General features: G+C 40.3%; 1 protein-coding gene across 2 annotated transcripts in view; it reads right to left on the bottom strand.

Annotated features, from left to right (window-relative positions):
* The window catches only part of plekhg5b (pleckstrin homology domain containing, family G (with RhoGef domain) member 5b), a 162,927-nt gene that overhangs the window by 136,216 nt on the left and 14,669 nt on the right, over positions 1-12,042 (bottom strand). The window contains exon 1 of one of the 2 annotated variants that reach the window (XM_038309252.1): positions 2,767-3,500. The exons of the other annotated variant lie outside the window; for it this stretch is intronic. Coding sequence (XP_038165180.1) covers positions 2,767-2,890 — 124 coding nt within the window. The 5' untranslated portion in view covers positions 2,891-3,500. Of the gene's footprint in view, positions 1-2,766; positions 3,501-12,042 lie in introns of those variants that run through there. 2 annotated transcript variants of the gene reach the window in all.

The raw sequence follows: 12,042 nt of genomic DNA, 5'->3' as shown, positions 1-12,042 counted from the left end.
CTCTCATTCAACATCTCACTACTTTTTAGGAGGATGTCGTGTCACTTTATTGAGTTTCATAAAGACGAAGAGCAAGCAATAAAAAATAAAAAACAGAACTTGGATCAAGAGTCCACGGAGCAAAAGGCTCTAAATACCGGCTTTCAACAGAAAGTTAACTAAAATTAAAAAAAGATATTAAAATAACTCAAATTAGCTTTTTAAATGAAATATGGTGACGTCACACACCATTTCTCTGTATTCTCCAGGTTAATGTTTATAAGCTGGGCCTGCTGCCTGTATGTACTACCACTGTATGTACTACCACTTACTGCTTTAAGGTGCATTAGCCCCATTAAATTACTTTATTTATAAAATCTAAATTAAGTAAAAATGATTTATAATTAACTGTGGTTGCATATATCGTTTTTCGGAAAAAGTCATGCGTCCTGCTGTTCTATTTGTATTTTACACTTTGCTTTTGCTGTTTGTTAATAAAGTCCTTCACTTATATCTACAAAAGCAACAGAGGTATGATACTATGAATGTGCACAAGAGATCAACAGGGAAGTTAGCGCCTCCCAACGAAATATGGAAACAAAGAAAAAAGTCCAAGATCCAGCGCGGAGAAAAAAACAAACCACAAAGCGAGTTATGACTCTAGGGATAAAAGTGGAACAGCACTGGGAATATAGTATAAATGGTTTTCACTGAAGCTGCAATTAAAGCTGCCAAGGTGCTCAGATATAGCCCATTTAATAAATATTTGATTAAAGGCATACTATGCAACATTTTTCAGTTAATTTATGTGTTCCATAACGTTTTGGATGATTAAATGAGTCATTTCAGGTCAAACAAAGGTTTTTCTCGGCCGCCCTGGTGGTCTGTAGGGGAAATACCGTACTTGCAATTGCAGGAGCCCTCGGCCCGCACCCACAGGCTCAGAAGTCTTGTGCATCACGAGAGTCGGTTTTGATTTACGGTGAGAACTGCTACAAGCCCCCAGTGAAAGGCATGCTCGTTGCTAGCGCAGTGGCGATATTTGTGCGGTTATCATGGCGGAACCAGCGAGAATTTTCAAACTCGAAAATTGGAACAAAATAGTCACTTCCCTCAGTAGACATGGCGATTCGTTGCGTTCGCCTGTCTGCTAACCTTAAAACTACTGCGCCTGGCTTGACGGAGAAACCAGGAGAACAGCTGAGCATATTTACGACAGTGCACTTTTACTTTCGCCCTCTGGGGGGAGCCTCGCTGGAAAATCAACACCGGTTGCATAGTATACCTTTAAATATTAATACCGATTCTAGTGAGCGATGCTATCCTTAGCTTCTACACTCCAAGTACAAATAGAACACGTTATAAATAGAAAGACTGATTGATTGATTCGTTTGGTTGATGTGTTTTAATTAAAAGTAATTTCATTTGAATGTGCTTGACTGGAGGCATCCATGTCTGTCAAAGAACACTACTGCCACCTACTGGTTTGTGACGTCACGGTGCGCTATCGGCTGTTGATCAAGTCCCAGTGCTGTATCTGGTGTTTGTCACAACGCGCTATTATCCAAGTCATCTTGAAAACATTCTTCTTCCAAATGTTGGCTACATATTACGTGTTTTTTCTCTGGCCAGAAGTTTGATGGCAAATCCTCCCTCTTCAAGTTGGCAATCCAACGACGAACCCGTCCGTGGAGGATCAGGAATCAGAAAGGTGGAATGATAATTGTTTTTTCCCACTTTTACCTGATGTATTCCTACATCCAGCTGCCATGCACGTGGGCATTGTCAGTTTCACTATAGCTCTGGTGAATTTCAATGGTGAAATCCTCTGGAAATCTTCAATAATTGTTGTTGATTGCAGATGTGTCTAGTAGTTCCCATTGATTTTGATTGTAAAGCGGGGAGAATGGCGCTAGGCTGCCAGAAGATGGCAGGAGTGAGGTGGTACCATATTTGGGCAAAAATGGCCGCTCCCAGACTCTGTGATCGCGATGAAAATTAGTATTTTTTATTTTTTTACTGTCGTCTCCCGCTTTATCCGGAACCGTGTCGCGGGGGCAGCAGACTAAGCAGAGACTCCCAGACTTCCCTCTCCGCAGACACCTCCTCCAGCTGTGTTGGGGGAAGCCCTAGGCACTCCCAGGCCAGCCGAGAGACATAGCCTCTCCAGCATGTCCTGGGTCGTCCCCTGGGCCTCCTCCCAGTGGGACATGTCTGGAACACCTCCCGAAGGAGGCGTCCAGGGGGCATCCGAAGAAGATGTCCGAGCCACCTCAACTGACTCCTCTCAATGTGGAGGAGAACCGGCTCTACACTGAGCCTCTCCCGACTGACCGAGCTCCTCACCCCATCTCTAAGGGAGAGCCCAGCCACCCTGCGGAGAAAGCTCATTTCAGCCGCTTGTATCCGGGATCTCGTTCTCGTTTTTTACTGATTAACGCTAAATTCATTGAATCACCGCAAACTTATTAGTTTTAGGTAGAGATAAAGATCCATTGATCATTCTTTTCTGACTGGACTTTTAAAAAAAGAACAAACATCTTTTAAGTAAATAAAAATCTTTAAATCTTGAGATGCAGATTTTTATTTGCAGAAACCAAGAAGTAATCTAGTTTACAAATTGGTATCCTGTAAATTAAAATATTTAACCCTGACATCCGACTTTAACTCCCCCAGAAAATCCCTTCAGTGTCGTCTGACTCAGTCCACATGCTCATGCATCCATTACACAGTCTCCCTTTCCCAGAGGTCTGAGGAGCTGATCCTCCCATTAAAAGGTTAGCTTACCAGACAGATCATAGATGACATCCAGCGATGACGACCACGAGTAGCGCTCCGTTGTCATTTGTCTGATGGGAGGCATCAAAGCCTCCAGCTCATATTCCCCTCGCCTCTTCCAGTATAGAAACATCTTCAAAGAGCTGCTTCTCTTTAAAGTAACGGATATCAGGTGTTCGTTAAAAACATCCCCCTAAAATTGAGCTTTACCTGTAAACGTCCATCCCATCGGACAAAAGGGAAAACCAGACTTCTAAAATTAAAACTTTATCAATTGCCGCCTGCTATAAGATCCTGTAAACTGTCCTCATTCAACATTACCTTATCCAGCTAACACATGCCAATACTTGCTTTAGACATTACCAGTCTGACCTGCTGCTATATTTAAACGAGCAAATTAACTCTCCTATGGCACAAATCCTCTACATCTCCAGGGTAAAAGGAATCACCTTCTTCAGTGCCACCTACAAAGCACTCAATACCCGTCTATGAAGCTTTAGGTCCAGGCCCACTTCCTGTTGATCCTGAAGACCTTTCTAGTTTTCCACTAATCATCCAATGAAGGCCACCCACCGGGCGCTGTCAGGCACCAACTGCTGCCCTCTTTTAATCCATTTAAGCAGGCTATTCCTGACTAAAATTACGCTCGCCGAGCTCCTAAAAGGTGTAGCAATCTTATCTCCAGGAGTGAGCAATGGTGCCTGTCCTGATGCTTTCCTTGAGCCTTGATTTGATCCATGGTAAGGTTTCCTCCAACTGCAGAGCAACTCTTCTGAGAGCCAAGCAGCTCATGTGCGACAAGGAGTAGGGGGGGGTGCTTTCTGCCCACTCCATCGGACAACTGTTGTATTCATGCAGAGGTGAGTTGCATGCTGGGATGGGCAATCTGGACCAGTGGCTTTTGGACTGGGGGACACAAAGATCTCTTTTTGAACGCCCTCCTACATCCAGAGGGCACGTTCTTTATGTTTTGCTCCAACTGTAAATGGCTGACATTTTTCTGCATTGATTAGTGCCTTCGCCCTTTATGGGCCTTGAAAGATTTATTTCCTTCCATGAATGCAGCAGCTCTGTGCAGAGGGAGCTCAGTCATTTCTGTGGAGGTACAATGAACACACTGGTCTCATTGGCCATGAGCCTCAGAAGTTCGGCCATTAAAATGCTCAACTGAGACAATACACTTTGCTTCCCCGATATCTTTGAAGAGCAGCTGAAGGGGTTGAAGCAACATGCAGAGACATTTCCAGTCAAGGCATCATATTTTCCGCCAGTGTAGTTGAAGTGTTCAAGCACTGCTATTATGTGTCTAAAACTGGAGAAGAAATACTGTGAGAACGCGCTGCACCGGCCGAGGGAAAGGAGGGATGTTGTCACACATAGCGACCCACATGTCCAATTTTGGGATAAGAAATTAGAGGGTAGGAACGGGTTGGTTTGCTGCTCAGCTCCGGGGCCCTACAGACATATGGTAATAATTTGAAGCAGCTTTGAGCACGCTGCTTCTCTTTTAATGAAGAGAGCAGTCGTGCAGGAAGAGAACGCTGCTGCAAACACAAGGGCCAATTTCCACCTACTACAGAAACAAAGCGGGAAGCCGAAGGGGCCAAAATAAAAAAATCCTTCCTTTTATCTTCTGTCACAGGATCAGTTTTTAATAAAGGTGCCCTTATAAACATCTGATCAACAGCAGAAAACACCAGGCCTGTTGTGTCAGTAGTACTCACAATGGAAAGCAGTTTGATCAGGTCTTCCTTGAACAATATCTAGATTGTTGAAGGAAGATTAGATTTTTTGTGTGTGTGTGAATACTGAATGGAAAAATATGTTTAACAGGAAGGTTTCTCGGCTTTCAGTTAATTTACGTGCAATTAGAGGGAGAGGGGGTATGAAAAATAAGTTTTACTTCTTTATAACCCTTTTCTACGGAAGAGGATTAGGGCCACTGGAAAAAAAACAAAAAAGTGAACTAATTTTTAAATTTTATTTCAGTTTAGTATGGGGAAAAGTCAGAATTCTGACTTTTTTCCCCGGAATTCTGACTTTTTTTCCCAAAATTCTGACTTTTTTCCCCCCAAATTTTTCCCAGAATTCTAACTTTAATCTGAGAATTCTGACTGAATTCTAGCAATAAAAGACATAATTCTGAGATAAAAGTCAGAATTCTGATATTAAAAAAAAGTCAGAATTCTGACAAAAAAAGTCAGAATTCTGACTTTTTTTCCCATACTAAACTGAAATAAAATTTAAAAATCAGTTAACTTTTTTTTTTTTTCCCCACTGGCCCTAATCCTCTTCTGTACTTTTCAGATAATTTCCATTAAATTGATGTAATTTCTCTGGCTTTATACATTGAAATGTTTATTTGGTGGAGGGTTTTGTTTCCATTTATGTTCAGGTAAATTTATTTAGTTCAAAATTGGTGTTTGGTTTGGTTGATGTTTTCATTCATTAATTATCAATAAAATAGCTATGACATAGAATGTAAACTTAATACGAAGAAGAAAGCAATTTGCTCGCTTCTCCTCATCTAGGAAAAATATTTAAGTTCTTGTCCAGTTTTCTTGCATTAATCATTATGTAATAAAATCAGTTTAACCATTTATTTTGCTGTTAATGAAATATAACGGCTCCTGTCCATCTTACATCCTTTTACAGATGGGGGGATTTCTACAAATCAGTGACTTTTGGGACGATTGTTGGCTCTCTTGAACAAACTTCTTTCAAAAATCTAAAAGCCAAAAGATCATCTTAATTTTAAATGTAGTAAATGATTAAAAAAAGAACCAAATGTAATTGGAGCCATCTGTATTGTACGCTATGGTAACATTACAGTTGGACTAAATAGCTGCCAAAGAGGAATTTGTATAAAGTAATGAATAGTGAATTTGTCCTTTACCGGATTGTATAGAACCATGTTCTCCGAAAAACTCTACATGGTTTTCTAAAAGACAACCCTGTGCACCAAGTCATCTTATCCTTATATTAAATATCATTTCATGTGGCTGATTAGAGTTGTATTCAAAACCTTGGATTATGTTCTACCTCTTTAAAAACAATCATAACTCCTGCAGTAGCCCTAAACATTAACCTGAAATGAGGTCTCAGCTCCTCTACAGCTGCTCTAGGCTCTCAGAGAAGTGTTAAAGCTACAGTGTGTAATTTTCAGCGACATCTAGCGGTCAGACTACAGACCGCAGCAACATGAACATCCCCCCCCCCACCGCTTCTCCCCCCCAATAGTACGGCGAGCGTTACGGGACAAAATTTCTTCTACGACGTCCACATCACCTACCCTCTCAAGTGATGAGGTTTGTTTACATAGATAATTTTACAGATAGTATTTCATTAGTCTGTGTAGGGTATAGATTTCATGTAGACTTAAGATAATAAATATACCCGTTATTTTTTCTACATCGTTGTGACGTCTTGGTGAGCTGCTTTGCATGGTGATATAAACAGACGAAGTAATTGTAGTCATTAGTTTAACAGCGAGATTGTGTTCGCTGGAAGAATATATATCCCCCGTTTACAGAGTCCAAGTCATTTTGGTGGCACGGGGGTTACAACGCGAGGGAGAGGGAGAGGACGAGGGCGAAGGCAGGGAGGCCGTGCAGCTAGGGCCAGGCGAGAGAGGGGAGCCAGCGGGGTGAGAGCAGAGGAGGAAAGGCTTGAAGATCTCCAAAGGAGCCGGAGAGAAGTAACCGAGGTATATATCCAGAAAATTATTTTACAGAAAATTACTGAATCATTACCTGTGAAACGTCAGGGACGTTGCTGAATAAGTATACTGGAGAGTAACAGCATCATCACGCAGCATGTTATTGTTTTAGACAGGTCTGAGCATCCTGTACTCCAAAAACTGCAGTGATATTAGACAATTGTGTGTGTAGGATTAATTACCTGTCCAAGAGAAAACTGGCAACTTGAGCGTCACTTTGAAAACCTTTTTCCTCCATCAGTGACTTCCATCGTGTAAATGCCGTGCCAATGTTGATCCGTGTTTTTTGTCGTTTCTTGTCACGCTTGCGTTTATTCTCGTCGTGTTTCCGCTTCTTAGATGACGGGGGTTCGGTGTCCGCCGCTTTTCGTTGTGATACAGAGTAGGCATGATCCTCCATTCGTCTGATGTTTGGCCACACAGTGCCAAACAGTTTGCAAAGTCACTCACGCCTGCCGCCTTGTTCACCTTTCTTGTTACTGAGGCGCAGTATACCTGCTTCTTCTTCTTCTTTGGTTTCAGGCAGACTAAACGCTTCTCAGGCATAATACTGCCATCTACTGTTCAGTACCGTCTCAGTTAATCTCTCTCAACTTGCCGTAGTTATTTTTGAGCGTCATGGGAGATCTCGCAATCGCTAGTTTGTTGCCTCTGCGCTTGCCGTAGCGCAAAGATGTCAGCCTCCATGGCTGCGAGACCCGCTCCTATGTAATTATAAATAACGAATTCTAAGGCAACGCAAATATTATGGTTAAAAGGCTGAGCTCATAGGTGATGATAAATAACATAGTTATGTATAATATATTAAATTTCTGACTTTATATGCCTGTAATTATTACACACTGTAGCTTTAAGTTCTTACTAATGAGGCTTCCTGTAGGTTTCATTAAACTTTAACTAAAGTGCTCAATCCAAGAAGAAAAGAAATCAATCCTAAACTTGAAGGTTCAAGTGATAATGTAGTCTGGTTTATTTCTGCAAGTTTTTCAAGGTACAGTCGTCGATAGTTAGAGGGCAACATTGATTGATCCTAATGCCAAGATGGTCAGGTAGATAAGAAGTATAGACAGAGTTTAAATAACCGATTTACTTTATGTGTAAAAATAACTCCTTTAAAGACAGACTACTTTTTTTTTTTTTCTTTTGGATATTTTTGCATGAATAAACATGATTTAGGATTATTTTAGTAAAATATCAGATTATGACTCTTAACAATTTTCCATCAACACAAGGAAAGTTTGAACTTTTTACTAGTAGCGCTTCAGATCAAGAGTCACAATAGTGTCTGAAAACAAGGTAGCCATGTAGGCAACAGTGATAAATACTATATATACAGAGGGACTCAAACTGGGGTAGGCTATATACCCTTACTGGCCTTACTGTAATTCCAAGGAGGTCATGGTAGAAACAAACTGAATAAGCGCAATAAGCAAACAAGTATTGATAGCTATATTGAATTCTGTTCAGCATTAAAAATGTTATTCTGATTATGTAATGGGACATTACATAATCTGTATATAATTCTCATATCTACTAATTTTATGATACATGTCATTTATTTATTAGGAACCCTTGATTTAAAGGACATTGTAATCTATTTTATTTGAGAAAAGGTTGTTTGGGAAAAAACTAGGGCTGTCTGTTTTAAAGCGCTATTAACGCGTTAACTGCTTTAGACTATAGCGCCGACATTTTTTTTTAGGCACGTTAATCGCACTTCAAAACAAACGCACCGTGCGCTTTTGTTCTTTATTTTTCCGCAGCGCTCGCTGTACTGTTTGTTTTAACCTCGGCGCTTTCCGTAGCTTCAGGAACGCTAAGTTTTGGGAGAGACCGCAGCATAACTGACCCGTGCTTTGAATGAGCAAAAATGGCCAGCAGACAAGGTATCCTGAATGATAAGTTTTATTTTAAAGTTATCCCAGAAGGTTGTCTTGACAAAACCTGAGTCCTATGTCTATGTTGTCCAGAAGAAACGAGCGTCTCACTGGCTTAGTGCCAACAAGACAAAGAAATAAATTAAGTCATGAAGAATGCACTGCTGCTGCAATTCCTGTTCAGACCAAAGGAATATTAAAGCATTTTGAAAATGTTCTACATGTAAAATGTTATGTTGTTGAGATGACTGCAAAGCTCAGTTATTGTAAATTCGTTTGATTTATTTATTATTTTGTGAGTAACTTCATTTTATTTGAATTAAGTCTGAATTTCATAACGGAATGTGCACTTTATTTTAACAGTACATCTTTATTTTTGTCCTATGTTTGAGAAAAAACTTAACTTTATGGAGTTCTTTGAAGTACTGTTTACTGTTCTGTAGTTTTGTAATTTTCTTTTACAATTTTTGAATAATTATTGGCCGGAATTTAAACCAGGATATTTTTATTGTGCTTTAAGTGCTTTAAAAAAATAATAATTGTATAAGCAAGTTTTTTTTATATTATTGCACATTAGCATTTTTTTAAATGCCCAAATAAAATAAAAAGATAAAATATGCGATTAATCTTGAGTTAACTGTTGATATTATGCGATTAATCGCAATTAAAATTTTTAATAGTTTGACAGCACTAGAAAAAAAAAAAGAAAAAAAACTTTCTTATGACCCAGTTGCTACCACATCCCCACCTACAATATTATTAATCATCAGTACTTCCTTGTAAATCTGCCAACTGTGCTGGAGGTAATGGAGGACAATGAGCAGTCCTTCTACAGCTTACCGTAATTAAACCCTAGAAGGACCTCAATTTTAAAAGCCGCCAAAAAAACCTTTTTAGATTATTCCTTATTTAACATAATTTTCTCTACATTCCACTTTAATTGAAAAAAGCTTAGCCTACAACCAGTCCCTCATTGGTTGCCATGTTACGATTTCATGGAAATATTCAGATTTTTCCACTTCAGTGATCGCCGCTCCGCTCTCTCCATGCGGTGCTGCTTTTTGACAACACCTTGATTCTATCTAGTAGCACAAGGTGACAGTGGAGCAGTGAACACTCTCACCGCGAGGGATTCACACCGCACTAAGGCTATGTTCACTCTGCAGGCTTTAATGTTCAATTCCAATTTTTGGGGAAAATGAGTTTTTTGTGCTTCCAAATATTGGTATGTGACTTGTATGTGATCTCCTGTGTGAACCGCATTCATACAACAAGTGTCCCGCACACGCAGAAGGGACTGAGACGGGAGTGGATTTTCACTCCTGTCCCGTCCCACTCCCACAGAAAAAAAATTGTGTTTCGTCCGGATCCAGAGTAGAAATCTAAATCCTGTCCCGTCCCACTCCTGGTGAAATTACTCCCACTCCCATTCAGAATGACTCCTGCACCACTCCCATTCTTGTTGTCTTCAATAAGATTTCTGCCAATACATTGAATCTGAAAGTTCTCAGCTTGCGTTGCAAATCAAACTTTTGGAAGTCGAGTTCGCCACTAACTGTTGGTCCCTCCATTGTTGTTTTTGAGCGCGGGTGAAAAACTCAGAGCGGAAGCACTGTTGGTTTTTGGGTCGTGTAGTTTTTTTGACTCGCATTATAGTGTAGACTTAAAGGAAAAAAAACTACAAAATGGCGGCGCCAGTACCGGATTTTTTTTCCCTTTCCATTTTATTTTATTTTTTGGTATTGATCCTAGTTTTTTTTAGTCACTATTGGTTTGCTCCCGCTCCCGTCTGCTCCCGTTAATGTTTAATCCTGTACCGTCCCAATCACGTGATCGTTACTAATACTGACTCCCATCCCACGGGAATCCCGTGACCCGTGGGATTCCCGAAAAAATGTCAGTCCCTAATGCGCAGCAGAGGACGCAATGATGTCACAAGCAAGGATGCTCTGTGTTTACAAAAGTAAAGATGGATGGTAGTGCTGTAGTGCATCTAGAGATCTTTCCCAAACATAAAAACTCAATCTTTTTAAGATGGTTAAAAAATAATAAAATACTGCTATCCGGATTATTATACAACTCTGGTGATGTCAGCCCTCCTGTATTCACTCCATCAGCTCCAGTCCAGTGAGACCAAACCACATCATCAACCCAGCATGCATTGAACAAGTGAAAAAAATAGAGACCTCCATGGGTGGAAAATAAAACAAAGGATATGTCATTTTTTAAGTAACTGAGTTTTTAAGGATTTAGGCCAAATCAAAACAATATAACACAATAAAGTGAAAATCATGTCAAGTTTTGTGAACTGAATGTCCTGTAACACATCGACTGTACGTTTAAGGTTTATCTCCACTGAAGGGTTTTTTCAAATTTTAGCCAAGTGTGGACATGAACTGTCTGAGAAAAGCCTTGACTTGTCTAGACCATCCTGAGGCCCAGACGCTGGAAGAATAGAGTAGACAGTTTTCACATGTGGCAAACAAATTCCTGCAGCTCCTTTAATGTTGCCCTAGGCCTCCTGGCAGCTCCACTGACCAGCCTTATGAATTCTGGAGGGATGCCCTGGTTTACCTCATCGCCACTATACCATTCTGAATTATAACTGAACTTTTGATCGGGTAAATAAAGTCAACTTATTTCAAATCTATTGGAGGTTAGTGGACTTTACAGTTGGGGGGGAAAAGACTAAAAGTTCTTATAACTTTCCTAAGATCTAAACTATGTTTCTTTAAATTATTCTGATTCCACTTGTACAGACTGCAGTGGTAAAGGAAACTTCTGGCTTTTTTTCCAGATCACAACAATGTACAACTTTAACAAGAGCATGTAGACTTTTTATAGAGCGTGTAAAACAAACAAGTGGTTTTATTTAGTCTGCTGGCTGCCTGAAGACAAGTCTGTGACTGTGAAACTAACAACGCACCATCATCCAACTCCAAACAGTCTTAAAATGTTTCCTTAAAACAAACGGCTATTGATTTTATAAATCATTTATTGTTTTAAAGGGGCTATAGTTACATATTTTCAGTAATTTTTCCTTTAACATAAAAAAGACATTTGTGATACATTAAAAATAAAAATCTCTAACGTTATGCTCCCTTTGCCTTTTCTCAGAGTAGCTTTACCTCATCTGTTCCTTTTTGGCTGTGACTCCATCCTGGAAAGAAACATCAGCTGTGCTGCTGCCATCAACACCTTTGTTTATAGATGTTGGAGATCGGCCTGTTTTCCAGTGTGGTCCCGTTTCTCTGACCGTGACTAACTGGATGTGCTCTCTTCATCCTCTGGCATGGGAGCTGGCTCGGAGCTCGTCTGCCTGGCTGCGTGTTTCCTGGACGGGGCCGCCTTTTATAGCTGCTGTTCGTATCTCTGCTACTGTCTCCTTGAACCCCAGTCAGCCTCAGCAGATGGCCGCTCACTCTGAGCCTGGTTCTGCTGGAGGCTTCTTCCTGTTAAAAGGGAGTTTTTCCTCTCCACTGTCGCTTCAAGGATGCTTAGTGTGAGGGTTTGCATTTGAGTCAATGAGTCGATGCAATCAACTGGTTTTCCTTAGATAGAAAACTTTAAATCAATCTGACTGGATGATCTGGTGAACTTTAAAGTGCCTTGAGATGACATGTACTGTGAATCGGTGCTATAGAAATAAAGTGAACAGAACAGATCATAGCTATGTTTACATGGACACAA

The sequence above is a fragment of the Cyprinodon tularosa genome, unplaced genomic scaffold (assembly GCF_016077235.1).
Source record: "Cyprinodon tularosa strain WSP-4 unplaced genomic scaffold, ASM1607723v1 ctg66, whole genome shotgun sequence".
Classification (NCBI taxonomy): domain Eukaryota; kingdom Metazoa; phylum Chordata; class Actinopteri; order Cyprinodontiformes; family Cyprinodontidae; genus Cyprinodon; species Cyprinodon tularosa.
This window is presented reverse-complemented; position numbering and strand designations above follow the sequence as displayed.